This window comes from Mauremys mutica, chromosome 1 (genome assembly GCF_020497125.1).
Source record: "Mauremys mutica isolate MM-2020 ecotype Southern chromosome 1, ASM2049712v1, whole genome shotgun sequence".
Taxonomy (NCBI): Eukaryota; Metazoa; Chordata; order Testudines; family Geoemydidae; genus Mauremys; species Mauremys mutica.
In genome coordinates, this window is record NC_059072.1 from 84,470,666 (window position 1) to 84,492,787 (window position 22,122).

The following is a 22,122-nucleotide window of genomic DNA, read 5'->3' on the forward strand; positions in this document are numbered from 1 at the left end:
ACTTTCTTACTACTACTGTTTCTGGAGCTGACATGGGCACTTCTGCTGCTAATGCTAAGTTGGGACTCTGCTAGAATCAGCAAGCAGCTCATTTTATGGAAAGTATCTTCATCATCAAATGGAATAGCTGCTGAATGTTTGGATTGCCGCACAGGGTGGCTCGTTAGCTGGAGGTAATAGCAGCAATAAAGCAAATACCCCAGATTCCAATCTCACTCACATCCATGACTGCAACCATTGTCTTAAATTATTCATGCAAGATTTCTTGACAGTGAAAAGTTGAGTGAGGTCAGTGTTACGCATGACACACATTTGCTTCCAAGTCTTGTCTAAATCCAGCTAAGTAAAAATCTTCCACTTCGTCAGCTCATTCCAAAGATACAATCAGAATGAATTTTATCTGCTAAAGAATTCAACATTAAAAAAAAGTAACGAAATACAATGTGACAAACATACTCACACAGAGTGTGTTTTTATTTACCAGCATCTAGCTGCATACCCAGCATATGCACACACTAATAATATTCTGGTGCAGAAAGCAGTAGTCAGTGAATCATAATTTACAATAGCAGTGTTCTTCATTCTGATTAAAGGATGGTGCTGGAACACTTCTGTAATTTGAAACCTTAAATGATAAGAAGTTACTGCTGAACAATTCTCTGTACTCATCCATCTGTTAGAATGAAAACAAACAAAATGAGGGGAAAATTCAAACGTCAACCAAACCAATATTCACATCCAAACGGTTTGTACATTTGCTCCCAGGGGAAAAAAACCCGCTCTCTATAGGGGTAAACTCCAGATACTAACAGCTATCAGGGTGGACAGACAGCTCCCATCGATCACTTTAGGCCTTTTTACAGTAGAATCCCAGCTACATTAGGGAACCCACAACTTCAGGGGCGGCTCTAGGTTTTTGGCCGCCCCAAGCAGTCATGCCCGGGAGACGCCCCCGAGCCGCGGGAGCAGCGGACCTCCCGCGGGCATGACTGCAGAGGGTCCACTGGTCGCGCGGCTCGGCTGGACCTCCCGCAGCTGCGGGCGGTTCGCTGGTCCGGCGGCTCTGGTTGAGCTGCCGCAGGCATGCCTGCGGGAGGTCCAGCCGAGCCGCGGGACCAGCGAACCGTCCGCAGTCATGCCTGCGGGAGGTCCACTGGAGCCGCCGGCCGAGCGTCCCCTCCGCAGTCATGCCTGCGGCAGGTCCGCTGCTCCCGGGGCTCCGGTGGACCTCCCGCAGGCATGACTGCGGCAGGTCCGCCGGCCCAGCCTGCCGCCCCCCCGGGAAAGGGCCGCCCCAGGCGGGTGCTTGCCCCGCTGGGCTCTGGAGCCGGCCCTGCACAACTTAGTTGTGTCCTAACCATATCATAAAGTGGTTTAGTTTTTCCTGCATAGACTAAACCAAATCAAATTATGACCACATTAAAAGAACTATGCTAACAAGGTTCCCTTCCCTTGGTTAGTATATAATTTTGTCTGGTACGCACAGGAAAACTCAAACCATGTTATAACATGCTGAGGGTGCAGCCATGTTTTAACAGAGTTCCCTAACATGGTTGGAATTCTAGCACAAAGGCATGGACAGACACAGATCCTCTTAGCTCTAGTCATCCAAAAATCTCAACCCACTTTACAAAACTGGGTAAGTGTTATATAATCCCTAATTTGCTGCTGAGGAAAGAGGAGCACCAAAGGGCCGAGTGATTTGATGGAAGTCACTCAAGAAGCCAGTTGCAGACCTGCCACTAGAACTCTGGTGTCCCAGCTCCCAGACCATGCTCAGAACACTAGAGAGATTGCTGTCTCCTGATAAGGCCAATAGACAGTTCATAAATTGAGGAAGTGGAGGCACTGAAGCTGTCATTGGACCTGTTTTCTACTCCTCGAACTACACTAACACAACAGTTACTCCTTTCCATACTGCACCCTCTCTAGCAATAACCCACCCTGATGGCTAGGTCAGCAGATATGAATAAAAGCAAGTTTTCTCTCTGAAGTAATTAATCTAAAATTTAAACAGAAGGCGGGGCAAGTGCATGTGGTTGCTCTTCTGATATCATGGTGAACAGTTGCCTAACTTGGCAGGAGCAGACATTAGCACAAAGGCAACCTTCTTTGCCGTCTGATATTGAAAGAAAACCATTTGGCTAGTGCTTGTAGCCAAGGCTGATACTCTCCTTGCTGCCCATCTTTCAGAGTCTGGTCTAATATACCTTTCATATTTCTGGAAGGGACACAGCCAGTGACAAACAAACAAGGAAACCTGAAGGTGAAGAAAAGCTAAGGTTAATCTGCGCATTTCTGGCTAGAGATATGACAATGGTGTTTCAGAAATGGCTAATTAATTTGCATTTTTATTTTCCCTGACACTATGATGGTGGGGTTTTAGGCTCAGTATTTCAGAGCAGCATCCAAAATGTTTGAGGAGTATGTGAACTCAACCTTTTTAGCTCTGCCCATCATTAATTATTAGGACTTCACTACAGGCTCATGCAGATGAGAAAGCTGCACTGAAAGGGCCCTGTATTAAAACAATTCTATCTTGAATAATAGCAAAAGAAGCATAAAAATCACCAGCCACTTCAATGGCTGTTTATAGAAACGTTTCCCTGTTTCAAGCTTGCTCCACTGTAAAAGCGCCTCTCTTAACTTTATTTAATCTTTTCGTGCTGGGAGTCCGTTTCCAAGCACAACATCCATTGCCAATACTAGATGCAACAAATCCTCAGGAGCCAAAAGTAGATTTTTTAAATTAAAATGTTGGGGGGGGGGGAAAGTAGTTATATTCTGGGAATAGTCTTGAATTTTATATTTTAAGTAATTCAAAAATGTAGTACGAGGTATAAAACTGAGTCAGAGTGAAGTAAAACTGAGAACGATGTTTCAGCTACACCAGAGCAGACAAAAACATAAACCAAGTCCTAAAATGAAGCTAGGAGAATCAACACACACATGCATTTAGATTCCAGATATCTTCGGAGTTATAAAAATAGTCTTTGTGTAATCATTTTAATCTATTAGACAGATACACGTACAACTCAGACTGGAGGAAGCACGGGCTTGCGGTTAAAGGAGTAGATTGGGAAATTTGGATTTAATTTCCAGCTCTGGAGATTCCTTCTGTGAACTTGGCCAAGTCCCTTTTGCTCTGTGTGTCTGGCTCCCCATCTGTAAAACAGGGATAACAACAGTTCCCTACCTCACAGGGATTTGGTGAGGATAAATCCCCTAATGTATATGAGGCTTTCAGAGCCTACAGTGATGGAAGCCATGTAAGAATCTAGATACATAAATAGGAATTAAGGCTGAATTTCTTTTTTAAACCAACAAAACAAATAGTTAATGAAAGAGAACTGTGATCTGAGACTTTGTTTGCCAAGTCTTGGAATAGCTATTTATGGTTGACTGAAAAAGAAATTAAGTTTACAGGAATAATGTAAGTTCACATTCAACTTTACTTACCACAGAGCAGTTTTACCTTATAAGAAACAGCTGTGCACCAGAGAGAGGGGTGGTCACCAAAAAGGCTTTTAAAGGGGAGAATCCTTTGTCAGAGAACCATGGACCCCAAGAAAACAAAAACTCACTTCTGAAATATCTGAAAAATTGCCCCTGCCCCCTCTTCTTCCTTGATATGGAGATCTCATAGACTGGAGGTCTCAGACTCATCGACTTTAAGGTCAGATGGAACCATCATGATCATCTAGTCTGACCACCTGCACATTGCAGGCCACAGAACCTCACCCACCCACTCCTGTATTAGAGAAAGGTGAACCCCCCCCCCCAGTGTCTCTGCCAAGCTGACCTGGGGGAAAATCCCATCCTGATCCCCAAATATGGCAATCAGTTAGACCCTGAGCATGGGGGAAGACCGACCAGCCAGACACCTGGGAAAGAATTCTCTGTAGTAACTCAGAGCCCTCTCCATCTAGTGTCCCATCACCAGCCTCTGGAGATATTTAGAGATATTTGCTACAGGCAGTCACAGATTGCCTACAATGGCATGTAGCCAGTCTCCTCATACATCCCCTCCAGAAATGTACCAAGCTTAGTTTTGAAGCCAGTTAGGTTTTTTTGCTCCCCCCCTGCTCTCTTCCTTTTCATGGTCTCATGTTATCTGGTACCATAATGTAACTGCATATGAGCTCATACAAGGACCTTGTAGGTCTAAAATGTTGTATAATTGGGCAAAAGCACATCAAAACCAATGAGGAGTCCAGTAGTACCTTAAAGACTGAGATTTTTTGGGCATAAGCTTTCATGGGTAAAAAACCCACTTCTTCAGATGCACTGACTAACACAGCTACCCGTGTGATATAAAGCACATCAGTGGATTTAGGGCTTGATCCACACCTTACTAAAGTCAACCCCCTAGAAACATTAAAGTGATTGGGCCAGTAAATTCTTTCATTAGGGCAAATATGAAGAAAAGCAAACAGTTGTACCAACAACAATTTACATAGCTGGGATTTTTTTCTGTGTTGCTATTATTTTTTGTGTCTGAGTAAAAGATTTCCCTGTACTCACCCCTGAGCTGAGGTGGTAATTCCTTGTTTGTGACATCAAAGACTGTGCAAACATTTGCATTTGTCACACGTTTAGCTCCTGTCTCATGACTGCTGAAGGGCGTGTGATCGTTGTCAATTGGTGGCGCAAGACTACAGCGGCTAAGCCTGCACACTAGCACATGTATGCAGGCATAGAGGTTTAATGGGCTACCCCACCCGGTGACCTGGAACAATTACACACCACCCCCTGGGCGCCTCTAAGAGGCAATACTTTCCCTCTCGCAAGCACAGAGTCTGTGTAGCAAAGCCTTTTAATAAAAGGAGGAAAGTAACTCAGCATTAATTTGGGAAAACACCACAAACAGGGTTCATAAACACAAACCATGAGCAAAAGACTCACCACCAAGTAAGTTGGGCAGTGTCCTTTTCCCCTCAGGGTCTTAAGTCCAGCAACCCAAAAGTGCCTTTAATGTGCCTGTCCCTTCTCTGTACTCTACTCACAGTTGCTGTCCTTGGTCAGTGCAGCACCAGAGTTCAGAGGTTCATTTGCAGAGTTCACCTCCCACTCTGTGTGAAGGGGGGAGAGTAAGGAGGCACCTTACACGCTGCACTGCTTAGGCACTCGCTTGTCACCCCAACAGCCGATTGCCACGCCTCTGCAGGGCTCTGCTCTGGCCCTCTCCACCAGCCTCCCTGCTGGCTATCCCTCTCTGCCAGCTGCCTGGCTGGCCACTCACCAAGATATCTTCAGTGCCCCCCCCACTTAACATAGCTCTCAGTGATTTCAGCTGTTAGTGGGGAACCTAACCACTGATGCACATTGTGCAGTCTCTTCCAATAAAGGCACTGTTCCAAAGTAGGTCTAATACTTAGATCTAGGTATCAGTGATCAGCACTACAACCTGTAACAAGGCTCTCAGTTGAGTCTAAATGGGAGAGCAGAATGATCAAGTAGTATCAACCACCCTTATACAGAGCCCACACCAGTCTCAACTCATTGGGCTTTGGAACCCATGTCCCCTATCTAGTGAGTGTCGTTCAATTGAGGGTGAGTCCCTCCATTGGGATATGCCAGGTACAGTTCTGCTGCCCTCGGTTCACACAACAAGGATAACAACCCTTTATTACTCCTGCCCCAATAACAAGGAGACGGGGGATCCAACAACAGCCAGAAGTGATCATATGGGCAAGCAGTCCCATCATGCTGAGCACCTAGGCAGGGTGGGTGTGTCCATGCAAATGAGATCAGCTTCTGAAGTCTTTTCCCACAGCTCACAACTAGATGTCAGGGGACAGCTCATCCAGACTCTGCTTAGATTTGTTTTATAATTTGCAAACATTTGAAAGGAAAGCTAAACCCTTAGGGAGCATGGATCTAGGGATTGCAAGAGCTACAGCTGAGTTTCCTACATAGCCCATGATAGCCCATCTAAAGGCAGAGGCGTTCAAACCTCCAAGGTGCTGAGAATGCTCTTTTTCCATTGGAAAGAAAATATTTCTGAGCTGCTTTAGGGGAAGAGAGAGGTGATTAATCCATGTCACGGCGTATATATTGTAGAGATGGCAATTTTGTTAGATGTGATGAGGAGGCGTGTAACATAAATGTTTAGGTAGCTGGATGGAATCAGGCCCAAGGAAAGGAAGAGTTTGAATACTCACTGAAATGCCTGTCTGACTATGAGCAAAGAGCAATGTCAGCCTATATATGTGAAACCATGTAAACGACCACTGCCTGCCATGCTGACCAATATTGTTTCATTGTTTATTTGTACTCCTTGTCTGTCTAGATCCATACATTGCCTCTCGTGTTATACTGAAACCGTAAGCTCTTTGGGGAGGGACTGTATTTTGTTCTGTACACAGTGCCTTGTATAGCCCACAAACCTCCTGGGTGTGGTGTTCTGTCCCATCTAGTGGCACTGAGACCACTTAGAGAGAGATTATGAGTCTGCTCTACGGCCTTAGCTAACAGCAAGTTGTTGGTTCGATCCCGCCCACCCACAACTGGGATCTGTCGGCGTTACAGTAGCACAATGGGGTCCTGGTTCATAACTATAGCCCCATGGCATTATAATACAAATAGAAAACAATAATACACTCAGTGCATCCAAATCACTAACCTCGTTAGCATGTGGTTTTGTATTCACAGAACATCATCAAGAAAGTGATTGGACAGAAGTTTGTGTACAAGTTTGTCTCCTTTCCTGAGATTTTGAAAATTGATCCTCATGCTGTGGAAATCAGCAGAGAGAGCCTCTTGCTGCAGGACAGCGAGTGTAAGATGCTTTCCGAGGGCAGAGACCAGCACAAGCACAATGTGTCAGCTCTGAAAAGCACAAGCCGTAATGAATATATCCATTCTGGGCTGTACTCTTCTTTCACCATCAACTCCCTGCAGAACCAGCCAGACACTCACAAGCCAATCAAAACAGAAAAACTGGAGGAGAAGTCGGAAGGAAACACACCGGTGGAAGAAGTCAGGACTGTTATAAGATTTGTGACAAACAAAACAGACAAGCAAGTGATGAGGCCCATTGTGTCGTTGCCATCGACGTCCGAAGCAGCAGCTGGCTCTGCTTTTCTCGCCTCTTCAGTGTCAGCTAAAATATCTTCTTTAATGTTGCCTACCACAGCCAGCATTTCATCTACTACTTCGCCGTCTTCATCACGGTCTCCATCTCTGTCTCCTCACTCACCCCTCCCTTCAGATCACAGAAGCCTCTTTCTTGAGTCCAGTTGCCATGACTCAGATTCTCTTGAGCCTCTGAACCTCTCTTCAGGTTCCAAGACGAAATTTCCATCTCTTCCCCCAAAGGCTAAAAAACCCAAAGGCTTGGAAATCTCAGCACCGCCCATGGTTCTTTCCAGCACCGATATCGGTTCCATCGCCCTCAACAGCCCAGCACTTCCTTCGGGATCCCTGACTCCAGCGTTCTTTACTGCACAGGTAAGATACGTCTATCTAATATACTCTTGTTTTGGACAAATAGGTTCTAATTTGGTCAAGACTGAATGAAGGATCAGTTTTATGTGCATGTGACTTTCACATTGAAGAGAGTCCATGGGGAGGGAAAAAAGGTGTAGGAGATGCCTATATAAAAAGTAGAAAGTACGGTCCTTTCTTGCACACACGCCCAGCGCTCTCTTAGTAATGTGGAGAAAAGTAATTACAGTTCACAGAGTGGGCGGAAGGATAACAAGACATTCACTTGGGGCAGCTGTTAACATCAATCAGCTATCGTTTAAAACCAGTTTCAAGGTATGCAGAACAAAGAGGAAAAAGCCAAGAAACAAATACATGTAGTTACTCGGTCAAAATGTGAATGTGTATGTCATGGGATGCTTGGCTGATTTTTTAGTACCACTTGCTGCACCCATTCATAAAGTGTGACATTTTCATTAGCTTTCAAAGCAGATCAAATTAATTGGTTTCTAAGAAAGGGCTCTTAAGCCAATTTCAAAAGGCCTTACAGGTTCATAAAGCATTTGCTGCAGTCTCCTTTCTGCAGGAGCCTAAGAAATACCCATTTGTTTCTGTTCACTGTAAAGTGGATGTTAACTAATTACACAATTGTAGGAGTGTCAGTGTTGAACAATAGTTGTCCTGAAGGTGGAGTTCACTAAAATTAATGTCACTAGACAAACCTAGTAATTCAAAGGACAAGAGGAAAGTCAGCAAGAAGCAGATGATTTAGTGCTTGCATCATGCTAGGTTATTTGCGTCTGACTGCACTACAGTAAAATTAGAGAGGAAATTCATTTGTAAAAATATTCACAAATGGAAACTATAGGCATAAAAGTTCATGCAATCAATATTAAGTGAAATTTATTGAATATATAACAAAAAATATGGTAGGGTGGCTAACTCACTCACAAAAGCAAGGAAATCTAGGGTTATGATTTAAGCCTTATCCTGAATTCACCAGATATTATGCCTTCCTTTTATTAGAGCCCTGCAGTACTTGGGCACAAGGGAATGATTTAAGGTTGCAAAGATTCCTGTGGCACCTTATAGACTAACAGATGTTTTGGAGCATGAGCTTTCGTGGGTGAATACCCACTTCGTCGGATGTATTCACCCACGAAAGCTCATGCTCCAAAACGTCTGTTAGTCTATAAGGTGCCACAGGACTCTTTGCTGCTTTTACAGATCCAGACTAACACGGCTACCCCTCTGATACTTGATTTAAGGTTGGGTCTCAAATGAAAATTAGCTTGTTTGTCTCTACCTGTCTTTTGTGCACATCATAAAAACTCCAAGTGTAAAGTACTGGAGTGTGGCAAACCAGAACTGAGGTGCATTGATTAGCATGCAGAGTATCTAGCTGTGATAATAACCATGGTAAATGTTTTACTTTCAGGGCACAAAAATTGACAAATTATACCAGGCCCAGAATGGGACAGATTGAAATCAAGGTCCATTGCAAGTCTACTTTAATCTAATACCATACCCAGAGTCAGTAGAGCCATTTTGATTTGTTTCCTTGTTGGTCCATTCATTCACCATTTCTTTGGATACTTCGCTTCCTTGTTAGCTATAAAGTAGTGTATTACGCCCAAGATTTTCAAAAAGGAAAAATTAGTAAGAGCCTGGTTTGTTTTGTAGTTGACTGTGGGCCTCTTCTTGATTGGTAATGGACTACAGTCGGTATCAAACACATCAGTGATTCAGTTCTCCGTCTGTTTATTCCACCGTTCAGCCCATCTTTCTTAACAGCGTGTCCTATCGCATAAGAGACTGAATGCATCTGTGAGAGATGTGGTGTGCTCTTTGTGGCTATTTGCTCTCCAGACATTTGGCAGCATCATTGGAGCACGGTAGCTGTTTCCTGCGTATTAACAATCGATTTTAGGCTTGTTTAAAAAGCATCCTACATCTTTAAGAAGTTTGACATAATTGAGCACATAATAAAATACAAAATACATCAACCATATTTAGATATCAGTAAAGTTATAATAGAAAGTAATACGATCTAGAGTATAGGTTGGCATGCTGCAATTAATCTCATTTTACTTGGGAATGGCAAGTCCGACTACATTTTATTTACCAGATTCTGATCTCAGAGACACACAGGGACTAGATGCAGTCAAGGACATATGCACTCTGTTCCCAACTCTAGAAGTCAGACAGGGCATTTGAATGGTTCAGCAAGAGCTCACAAAATGCAGCCACTCCCTCTGAGAAAATGATTCAAAATGGCTTCCAACAACTATTCTTGAGCACATAAATAAAAAGCTCAGCCAATCAGAGAACCATAACGAAGATCTTATGACTTTGGTAACCAAACAGGACCAACTCAACTTCAAAAAGAAAAAAGTGACACGAAGATATTGGGAAATTTTGCTCTTAAAGAAAAAAAGGAATTGGTACAATTTTTTGATAGAGTTTGTTTTGGAATTTGATTTAATGAATTTCAAAACAGGAATGCTTAAATAACAACAAAATTTGAGTATTTTGCCCAGTTCCATCGCTTGTTCTGCAGATTATTTATCTTTTTGGTTTTGCGAGCACTGTTGCCTTTCTCTGGAAAATGGGGAAAGCTGATTTATGTCTGTTTTCTTGAGGCATCCGCTTCTACAATATACTGATTCCTAACATATGAAATGAGTGTGTACACAACAGCCCTTCTCTTCGCATTCGTCATCTGCAGGGTTGGAGCCCTTTAGCACCACGGTTACAAACCTTATAGCACGTTAGCTAAAGGGGTAACTTCTGTAGGGGCAGGGGCGGCTCTAGACATTTTGCCGCCCCAAGCACGGCAGCATGCCGGGGGGGCGCTCTGCCGGTCGCCGGTCCCGTGGCTCCGTTGGACCTCCCGCAGGCGTGCCTGCGGAGGGTCCGCTGGTCCCGCGGCTCCACCGAAGCTGCGGTGAAGCCGCGGGACCAGCAGACCCTCTGCAGGCATGCCGCCGAAGGCTGTCTGCCTGCCGCCCTCCCGGCGACCAACAGAGCACCCCCCATGGCTTGCCGCCCCAAGCATGCGCTTGGCGTGCTGGGGCCTGGAGCCGCCCCTGTGTAGGGGTCATCTATTGTGATGCGACATGCACTGTGCTAGTAAGGGTTACGCTAACTTTGCTCCTTTTTCCATCTGGGTTAGTGTGGTTATTGCTGGCTTTGGGATAATAGCATCCCAGCAGGATTAAAATACAATACTGATTATATTGCCAGTGGGGGCATAACATGAGATGATATATCAATTTCCACATGTAATTTAAGGACAGGTGACTCTGTTCTGTTGTTTACACCTTAAATTCCTCCTGTGGTTTTGCTGCTGTCTGATGGCCTCAGTGATTTGAAGACTGGAATGCAGCCTGCACTTCTTGTGTTAAATATTAACCAAATTCGAGCCTTACTGTGGCTAGCTCCTGGCTCTAGCTGAAAGTGACAACTCTAGTGCTCTGAACTTCAGAGGGTGTGGACTTTACCTTAGTACTATTGTCAGGCACCTTAAAGTATTGATTGACCGGACTGGGTTACAACTCAGTTTCAAATCTCTCTTTAAGTACTAGCCCTTCTTTAGGGACTGTACTTCAGAGAAATGGGGTCTCTCTGCATCCATTATTAGGGATCAGACCTCAGGACACAATTCTGAATAAGCCCCTCCTCCTGCCTTTTGCTCTTTATTTCTTCCCAAAGAACCTTTTTAAAAAGCTGTTGGGTCATTGGGTATTCATAGTCATCTGGATCATGACAGCTGCTAATATACTCTTTTAAGAAGGTTCTCTGGGAAGAAGTAAAAGCAGATGTGAGGTTTATTCAGAACAGTGTCCCAAGACCTCACAGCTAGCTCAGCCTGCGTAATACTGTGTACTTCGCTGAGCTGTATTGGTTCTGGCTGCAGAGATAGCTGGTTTCAAGTCAATGGCCTTTAACTTACAGAACCCTAAGAACATAGATCTCTGACCATTTATCTAGTTCAGTTACATCGTTTGCCATATCTCATGAATCCCCATGGATACACTCCAGGAGGATGGCTATCAGATAGTAACACAGCCTGGAAACAGCACCACTCATGCTGGCGTCCGAAACAACCCAACATGTACATGATTATTAGCTGTTCTTAAAAGGGAGAAATGTTTAGTTTGTGAGTGGACAGAGTTACTTTTAAGGGGCAAACCCTGCTGTCCCCTTCCCCATAGACATAAAGGACCATGGGCACGGTCGGGCTGGCGTGGTGTTGCATGGGGAGATGGGAGTGCAGGATTTGGGGGGCATGTTTGGTGACCCAGACCCCTTACATTCTGCAGAGCCTACTTCCACAAGGGCTTTCTGCGTGCTACCTGGGATGAGGGGAGGAAATCGGCATGGGGGAGGGGAGGGAGTTGGCAAATATGTGGCTATGAGGGAAACCATAGTGGCTTTGGAGGCTACTGCATCCTTGAGAGAAGGCGCATTCATATACGTTTTGGCCTTGTCAACACTGTTGGATCCGTGCTAGTAGCAACATCACCTAGCAACTTGATATTAGTAAGATCCAGTGTGCTTACTCCATTTCTTTAACATGCTCTCCTGTTACCAGCCCTGGGGTTTCTTGCCTGCTCTTTTCCTCTAGCACCTTTCCATCCAAATCACTCCATCCTTTCTCTCTTCTTCTCCCACACAGTATTTCACTCCTATCTGCTTCCCTCCCTCATAGGACATGATTGCTCTGGTATCCCCATCTTCAAAAAAAGAACATTGTCCCCACTTGTCTATCCACTGACCACCCTCAGCTCCCTTCTTCTCTTCACCCCTAAAGGTATTGGTCACCTACAGTCCTGTCCTCCACGTTCCTCTGCTTTGCTCCACTGAAGCTACGCTTCCCAGAGCCAGATCTCCCTCTCCTACTGCATATTGCTGCTCCTTGACTTCCCTGCTGCGTTGGAGGCCGTCGATCAGACTCTTTTCTAAATCTTGCCCACCCTTGCTTTCATCATGAAGTTCTCGCATGGTTCTCTGCCTGCATTTCTGGCCATTCCTTTATCATCTCTTTTAGTGGGTCATTGTCCTCCCTACACCCACTGTTTATGGGTTCTGCAGGGCTCCATCCTTTGCCCTCTCTCTTTTTGCTTTACACCCTTTCCCTTCAGTGGTCTCATCTGCTCATATAGCATAAGCTACCATTTTTACATCTACAATGACTGGTAACTCTACCTTCCAACTCCTTACCCACCTATTTGCCTCCCTCCCACCAATCCTGCACATGAGCCTCCCTCTCTGACATCTCCTCCTGGATGTCTTGACATAAGTTTAAACTTAACATGGCCAAAATTGAATTTCTGTCTCCACCCCTCATCGTCTTCCCACTCCCTCATCTGCTTTGTCCTTCTTGACATCGCTATTGAGATTCTCACTGGCATGCAGGCACCATAACTGGGGGGCATCTTTGACTCTTCCCATTTCCTGGCCTGGTCCAAATCCTGCTGCTGCTTCCTCCATGACGTTTCCAAAACCTGACCCCTCCTTGGTTCACACTGTTACAGTTCTTACTCAGGCCCCCCTCTTTACATCATGACACGAGCACTAGACTCTCCTCCAGCTTTGGCCTTCCCAACACCCCTCTCCAATGCAGACACACAGCTGCTAAGCTCACCTCTGTTTTGATTCCCAGTTTTACATTGCATCCAGTGTCAGGCATCTTGCCATCCATCTCCTTTCAAGCCCCTTCACAAGTTCGCCACTCCCATCTCATCCGCTTTTCTCTCTGATGTAGCCCCCTTGCTCTGCCAACGACACTGGCCTTCAACTTCCATTTGTCCATATCTCCCACAAACATCTCTGTGCTTTCCTCCGTGCTAACCCTTATGCATGGAGCACCTGCTCGGCGTGAGCCGTAAGGCCACTACCTGCTCCTTCAAAGTCTTTCCACAAGCTCCACTTCATGTGAGAAATCAGCCACTGAATAGAGATTAGACTTTTTTGTTTTTTAAAGAACCACCTTTCCAATAGGTTGGGGCTCTCAGGTTGTGTGCATTGCTAGCCTAGGTTACTGTGTGATCTTATTACGGTTATCTCCTGCCCCACTCTTCCCTTCCCAGCTACTGTTTGCTAAACTAACCTTTAGGCACTTGTTTTGAATTTGATTGCAGGTATGTCAGGGCAGGTGTGAGTCTTCCTGTGGATTTGTACAGCACCCGGTGCAATGGAGCTCTAATCCTCACAGACCCCTTAGGCATCACCACAGTAGGAATAGTATATCATTCAGATTTTAAAATTCCTTGACTTTTGGTCTCTCTCTGTCTAGGGTCTTTTACTGTGCCATTAACTGTGGTGTCTGAGCAACATAATGTGTGCATGCGCGCATGCAAAGACAGATATGACAGTAAACAGTTTGAACAAACTCAAATGAGACCCTTTAGGGGGCAAAGTTTATATCCTTGGCCACAGCGGAGGTGAAAAGAGAGCAGGACCTCAGTCACAACAGTATGAGACACATAGGATTATGTGAGTTGACTGAGTGGGGGACATTAATTCCCTGCAAGGAGTCATGAGATTCTTCTCCTTCCCACAAAGGTTTTAAATGTTGTAAATACAGCCAGCTCCCCCCCACCCCGCTCAGCAAAACATTTCCCTGTTCAGCAAAGCACAGGCTCAATTTTAAGCATGTGCTCATTTTCCATTGAAGTCAATGAGATTAAGCACGTGCTTAAATCCTTTCCTGAAAAGGGGTAATTTGCTAATTTGGGGCCTAGATGTGAGAAAGATTAGCCGTGGTATTTCAAACCCTTGAGTTCAAAGCTTAGCACAGCACTTATGTCATTTTCTTATTTGGAATGATAGAAGTTATTTTGGATACAGAACGGCACGTGTGATTTTAGACTCTTTTTCTTTAAAGGCAGAAATCTGCTTGCCAGTTGCATTTTTACTGTGTCCAGCCTGCAATTCCACTTTGAAAACATTATGAGAAGACTCTCAGCTCTGTACCCGAGTCATGACCTTGCAAATAGCAATCTGTGAGCACAGAAAATCCATGGATTCTTAGTTCTATGGATTTAGACTCTTAGCATAGAATTAGTTGCATTCTCTGGCGCCTTAGCTGTCACTCTGGTTGTAAACCCACCCTTCACTGCAGAAACCAATACAATGCCACTTTGTTAAGCCTTCTTTCAACCAGAGTGAAAGAGAAGCACCAGCTAGGGGCGTGAGCTTCAAAGCCGAGCTTTTGACTCCAAACATTATTGGGTTAATTGTCCAAAAGATGTAGCCAGGGCGAGTAATTGCTAGTGTACAAAAAAACAAACATTATTGTGAAATGTTTTTACGTTGATAGGCAGTGTCTAAAATGAGGCATGCATGGTATTGTAACACTGTGATACAGTTATGCATCAAATCATGTGGCTCTGTTTTGAATCTTCTTAAGCAAACCTGAATGGCAATAAAATCACTCTGAAAAGGAGCTCATTTTATAGCATGGGATATTAAATTACTGTTCTGAAAGGGTCAGTAGATTACTGGGGGGGAAACCTCAGAATGTTGCAAACTGTCGATGGAGCTGTAACGGTCCAACCCATATTGTCTTCTGCCTCAAGGCACACAGTTGGTATTTTTGTCTTGCAGACCCCAAATGGATTACTGTTGACCCCAAGTCCACTGCTGTCTAGCATTCACTTTTGGAGCAGCCTTAGTCCTGTAGCTCCTTTGAGTCCTGCCAGGCTGCAAGGACCAAACACCTTGTTCCAGGTAGGTTTTTCTTGTGGACACATTTCATTTCTAAAGGTGGCTTTCTTTGGCGCACGTACTGAAAGGACATCAGAGTAACATCCTGCACGTTGGTTTTGAATTTTCCAAGTAGTTTAACTAAATATTGACATTAGCAGGCATTCTTTAAAAGGGACATGCCGCGTTAGATTCACTGTAACACTGTCAGAATCTCCGAGGCAACATCCCTCATAGAACGTGAACATAGCAGATATTTTATGGAAAAAGAAAAGCTGAAGGCCCTAGCTGAGAACAGTTGAGCCCTCAGAGCCTCTGAAGGAGACTGCAGAGCAAAGAGACTGCCTTGCAGCTGGTGAAGGTGGGAGGGAAAGCAAAGGAAAAGGCTTTGGAAAAATCATGCAAACCAAAGCCTAGCCTTGTACAGAAGGCAGTAATTGATCCTTTTATCATGTGAAGGTGCCTGTCACTGAGGATTTGTGGGTAACGCACGGGCCTTGCACTCAGAAGATCTGGGCTCAGTTCTCAGCTCTGCCACAGATTTCATGTGTGTCCTTGGACAAGTCACTTAATCCCTCTTTGCCAGAGTTTCTCATCTGTGAAATGGGGATAACAGCACTTCTCTGCAGCATAGGATGTTGTGAGAATGAATGTTCGAGAGCAATTTGGATTGCACAGTGAAGAGCACCACACAAAACCCAATAAGGACATGAATAAATCACTGTGGAATACAAGCTGTCCAAAGCCCCAGTGTCCATCCAGAAATTGGAAAGAGGGTGGGGCTATCAGCTCCTCCACACTCCAGCCAACTGGAGCTGTTGCCAATCAGCTGATTCAGTAGGGCACAGGAAAAAAATACTTATCAGTTAATTGGCAGGAAGAAAGCTGGTGATCCATAGAGGAGCTAAAGAATGCAAGGAAAAGCCCTGGAATGAAATCCCACAAGTGCTGGGGCAGACCAGCACTGACACAGTGTGTGGAAGATGGGAAACAAAGACGACCCAGCCCCTGAACTTCCAGAGACTGGCGGAAAGGCTGGCCATATCAAACAGCAGAGTCACAAGGCCTGGGAGTGATATGACCACAAATACTCCAGCGCCACACTGGGGTTACAGCCATTCCTTTCACTTATAATGTGAGTTTATGTACAGCAGTCCTAGGGTTCTTTGTTTCACCTCACAAACTCATTTATTCATATTGTGCTATCATTTTGCACACATGATTGGAAACATCCAGACATTTAATCTGAGATGGAAGCATCCAAGACTTGTCCTGTAATGAGACTGCAAGTGCACCTAGCAACCTACAGTGAGAACTGGAAGTGAAAGTGGATTTGGATCTGTCGCATCTGATGGACCCAAAGGGCCTTATCTGAATAACACCTGGCTCAGAAAAAACAAGGTGACAAATCTGTAGTGCATAAAGTTTTAATTCACAAACCAAATAGGAAGTGGCAACAGCAGCTGAAATGGAACTAACCCACCGAGTCTGAGTTTTCTTCGCAACAAAAACAGACTTCCCCAAGTGATCCTGTCTGGGCTATTTCCTGTCTCACACACCTGCACATGTAAAACTCTCCCCAGACTAGGGATGCTACTTGTGTGCCTGCAAGGGCAAACCCACCCTTCAGAATTCTAGCTAGCAAATCTAGGAGTCAAGTTAAAAAGAGCTGGCTGCATGCCCTAAGGAAAAGGTGGTCTCAGACTGACATGTTTCTGTGCCCATTGAGGGTTAATTGAACATTCATTGCTTGCTTAAACAAGAAGCGGAAACCCTGAAAGTAGTGGGGGCTGAGAGTAATACTTCCTAAAGCTGATTGACTCTCTCTTTCGTGGCCCTTGACTTAAACGGAAACAGGACCAGGCCCCAATTTCTTTTTTCCAGGTGTGTAGCATCTTCCATAGTCGAGAACAGGCAGGACTTGGCTAGAATTAATTATTTAATATTAATATTGCCATAGCACCCAGAGGCCTCAATCAGGATGGGAGCCAGATGTACTGTGTGTTGTGGAAACGCACAAGAAAAAAGTCTCTGCCCTAAAGAGCTAAGGGGATTGTTTGTTACTGAGGCTCCTGTACACAGATAGATCTGGTAATTCTCGCTAACAGCCCATACTGGGTCATGTCACGCCTGCGGCAGCAAGCCTCCCAGCCTAGGACACACTTGGGCTTGTGGGGCTTTCAGTAGCATCCTAAAAACAGCTGTGTAGAGAGTGTGGCTTGGGCTGGAGCTTGAGCTCTGAAGCTGAGGGGGGAGAGTGGACTTTAAAGGGCTTCTACATACCCAGGTTGGGAGGCATGCTGCTGAAGGCTGTGTAGACGTACCCCTTAAAAGCTAGTCTGGATTAGGTGGCAACAGGATGGAGTGCTGACTACTCTATGTTGAGTGAAAAGGGAGAAAAGAGGAGGGTCTTAGCATTCTTGTTAGACCCCTCCAGTGTTACGTACCGTGCCTTTGGGACATGACCGTCATCATAGCAGAAGGCTGTTGGATACTGAGGCAGACAGTGACACTCCATGTTGAGCAAGAGCAATCGCTTCTAGTAATATGAAGCACACGCCTCTTCCTGGATCAAGTGCTCTTTAGATTTCATTCTGAAAGCAAGCGGCCACTAAGTGCCTCACTAGTACAACGCAGCTAAAGCCACTCCCACATCCCAGTGTGTGGGGAGAGAATTGTGCCCTTTCAGCCTTGGAGAAAATGAAAAGTGCCACTGAAATCTGCAGTTAATTCTGCCTTATTCAATTTACCTCCATAATTTGGCCTAATTGGAAGATCTTCCTGTGGCAATAATACTAGAATGTAATTAAACTCACTTTAAATTTTCATCATTAGTTTGAAAGTTACCACATAATTGGGGCAATGAGAGACTTGTAATAACTGTGGTTTATCCTAAAATAAAGCCCCAGGGGAATGCAACCAAACTTCATTGAAATCTCAGCTGCCCCAATGATCCCAGTTAAACTATTTTATTCTCTTGGTTTTGATTATTTATTATCTGTATTACAGTAGCACTGAGAACTCAGTCAAGGATCAGGGCCCCCTTGTGCAACACACTGTACAAATAAGTGGAAAAAAAAGACAGTCCTTGCCGCAGCGATCTCTCCATCTAAGTCTCCCATCTCATCCATAAAACACAACAGGTGGAAGAATTGGACAAAAGGGTAGGGGGATGAGGTTACAGTAAAATCAGCACATTTTGCATAATAATCAGTAGTCTCAGCACCTCACCTGCCTAGTGAGACAGCCAATTATTATAACAAAAGAGGGATGGTTTGTAGTCTTAGAAACCACATGAAGGACATTTTGGGTTATATATCCCTTTTGAAGAACATACAGTATGAAAACAAGAAATTGGAGGGTTTTCTCCCCCCCCCCCGTAATTAGTTGAAATCAAATAGGTAAAAGATTTTCCAGGAGCATGGTGGTGATTCTTGTTGTGGCTGGCTGATATAAACAGAAAGCCTGCAGGAAACAAACCAGTACTGACTTTTGATACAGCCTTCACCCTGGTGCACTGACCCTTGCTGCAAAATGCTGATCACATGAATCGATGCTTTTCAAATTTCAAACTGAATGATAAAATGTACAATCTTGAGCTAAAACCTGAAGCTAGTAGCAGAACCCGGTGGCAATTAGGATTGCTCACTCTCTGTCCTGTGGGGGGTGGTAATGATATATCTTTTTTACACACCCACTCACCCCGTTTGGTGTAGCTGTTCAGTTTTAACAAAGTGGCAGTTTTGGACTGGGTCATTCAGTATATAGGGCCTAATCCTTTAAGGTGCAGTGACCTCAACGCCTGTTGAAATCAACAATTTTGAGGGTGCTCAGCACTCCCATTTAAGTAACGCCTCATAGAATCAGGACCTAAGTCTGGCCATAAAATAGGACAATATAATCCTTAGCACATTTTAAAAAACTAATTCTGAGTGTCTAATGTAGCAGGCTTATCCTACTTTCCTACCTAGCTCCCTGGCTAGTCTTAGATCTTAAATACCAGTCAATACACATTAAGTGCAAATAAGCTGCAATCAGGGTGCAAGGGTGTACAAAGAATATACTGGTGTGTTAACTTAGTTAATATTCTTTGCACAGCACTTTGAAAATGTGACATGCTTAATACTTAGATCCCTTAGCCACATGACAAAGGGTCCCTTGTAAATAGCTGACAGATTCTACTGAATACACATATATTTTTTTCAAAATAACTTTGAAGGCTTATATATTTGCCTCCCCCCCACAGATGAAACTGTATCTTGAGTTTACAGTTTCATTTTTGCAAGAATCTTCATTGCGTATCTCTTTCAGACACCTTACAAATGCAGGTGTTAATTAATGTCTTGTAAGATTACAGAACATTCTTCCTTTATGCATATCAACAAATCTTTCTTCATACTGCTCAATTTTGTGAGCTGATGACAGTTGTCTTGTAGCATTAACTAGCTGTATTTTCTTGTACATTTAAGAAAAAAAATATCATCCTTTCATTAATAAATTTTACTCATTATTATTTGACTCAAAGCTTGTCATTTAGGAACCAGAACCTTTGAAAGGAAAATCATCTGGGTTCAGTTGCTGGGGCTGAGTGCATATGCAGTAATCCTTTGAGATAATGAATGAATTTTACCTTTTGTTCTCTTGCAGTTTCCAACTCTGCTAAATGGTCACATACCAGTACCAATCCCCAGTTTGGATGGGGCCTCTTCTCCAGTACTGCTTTCTCCAAATGCTCAGAAATCCTGATGACGTCTCATCATGATAAGGACTCATTAACTAATTGAATACATTCATTCCCATGGGTTAGTTTTTCCTGTGTCATGAGAAGGACATTGTGAAACCCTCCATTTCTTTGGTTTGCACTTTTCATTACATGGATCTACTTTTATTATGTTAGCATTTTTAAACAGTGTTTTTATATATATAAAAATCTGTTTTGCATTAAGTGAATTATAATTGTGTTTCTCATAGCTCTCAAGTGTTGAACACTGTTGTTGATGAAGTACTTTTCTTAATGGATTTCAGCAATGTATCTAATAAGGATGTGAAGCTTTTTTTATCCCTTTTTTCTGCATATTATGCATTGTGCTTGTGTAAAGTATAACCGGCTGTGCCTTCTTTTGCATAATGTTATGCAAATGATTTATATATTTTCTAGTATTAAGATAAAGGTTGAAAGACATAACTAGTATTGAACAGCCCTATGTGTTTTTTCCACAGATAGGCCATAATGATGCAGTGTATTCATGTAACTTTGTATTAAGTGCTTCCAAAGTGTATAAAAAATAGCCGTATGATTTTTCTTTGCTAAACTGAAAGAACATAATAAATGTTATGTCCAGGAAATGCATTTAAGAATAACTAAGCCATAGCTAGACAAATGCTGAAGCCCACTTTCCCCTCTGGCGTAACTCCATTGACTTTCACAGAGTTACACCAGGGAGGGATTGGGCCCTGACCATTCATAAAATGTTTTAATGGTATTTTGTAAATGTGTCTGCAGAGAAAGAAGACTCACTCACTACCTGTTATTTTCATAAATTGCTTATGAATTGTTGGAATAACAGCTGAAAAGACCCATCATATACTTTCCATCCTCCTGGCTGATACAGGATTGTTCCGAACCTCTGTTGGTTTTCCAAGTGCTTTGTCCAGTTGTTCCAAATGCCTTTCACTGCTTCCCTTGGAAGAATATTGCAGCTACTTAGCTGTCAGAATATGAAGCTTTCCCCAAAGCTGCAGAATTTGTAGACCTTTAAATTAACACCTTGTGCTTGTAAAAAGCCCTACCGTATTCATGGGATTGTACATGTGGAAACATCAAGTATCTGAGAATTGTGGATTCATAAGTAATGCTGCATCACTATCTGTATACAACCTAAAGATTAACGTATTAAGCATGCACGATAGCTTGAGGTGGTGGCGGCTTAGTCATCTCAAAGTGTCAGGTTAGAAATACCTAGACTCCATGGCACCACAGATTCCAAACTTGGCAGGGCTGACACAAACCTTGTCTTTTAAGGTAGATAAATTGGGTTGTGTGCAGTATCCTGTGTGGATCTCTCAGATGAGATCTTTAAAACACAACAAAATACCCAAATGAGGATCCTCTCTGTTACAGCTGGTCAATAAAGATCCCACTGCACTTTGTGTGAATAGTGGGTTTTGCCCTTGTAACTGGCAAAACTCCTCTTTCTTGAATTGTATGAAGTGAGCTGTGTGCCAGTTGTCTGCCTGGATGCATTTCAGTGGTGATGCATGTGTTTAGTTGTAAAGTGGTTTGCAATCCTTCAAGATGAAAGGTGCTAAATAAACATTTTATTAGTAAAGTTCTGATATTTAAAGGCCATTTTTGGGGGCGAGGGAGTGTGATGAGAGCAAGCTTCTTCCTGAGGCTCCATGGTCTTGCAACCCAAAATGACTCCTGCATTTTATTGACCTGAAGAGCTCTGTGTGGTTCGAAAGCTTGTCTCTTGAACCAACAGAAGTTGGTCCAATAAAAAAATATTACCTCACCCACCTTTGTCTCGCCTGCATATCACATAGTCTAAGGGTACATCTACACTAAAAACACTACAGTGGCACAACTGCCCTGCTATAGCAGAGACACTTTCTACAGTGACAGAGGGGGTTTTTCCATTGCTGTAGTAAATCCACCTCTCTCTAAGAGGTAGTAGCTAGATTAACACAATGACCACAGGGCATGATATTTTTCACAGCCTTGAATGATGTAGTTAAAAGAACCTAGCTATGTAGTGTAGACCAGTCTTAATGAAATGAAATAGAAATCACCATATCTAAGTAAAGTACCAGTGATTCTAAACAAAGCAATAATATATACCCAAGGGGAAAAAAAAAATCTCATCATGCATTTCAGCATTTGGGAACCCCAATAGGCATCATCATGTACATCTAGAAAGGAAGGACTCCAATGACAGGCCACAGCAATGAGAATCTTACACAAAATGTCCTGCAAGTTTT

The 22,122-nt window shown here is 43.7% G+C and overlaps 1 protein-coding gene across 2 annotated transcripts in view; it reads left to right on the forward strand.

The window, feature by feature from the left end:
- Positions 1 to 21,640, forward strand: part of ELK3 (ETS transcription factor ELK3) — a 64,423-nt gene extending 42,783 nt beyond the window's left edge. For both annotated transcript variants that reach the window (XM_044994855.1, XM_044994863.1), the window contains exons 3-5: positions 6,655 to 7,452; positions 15,043 to 15,165; positions 19,789 to 21,640. In XM_044994855.1, coding sequence (XP_044850790.1) covers positions 6,655 to 7,452; positions 15,043 to 15,165; positions 19,789 to 19,887 — 1,020 coding nt within the window. In that variant the 3' untranslated portion in view covers positions 19,888 to 21,640. The remainder of the gene's footprint in view (positions 1 to 6,654; positions 7,453 to 15,042; positions 15,166 to 19,788) is intronic.
- Positions 21,641 to 22,122: the final 482 nt, after the last annotated feature.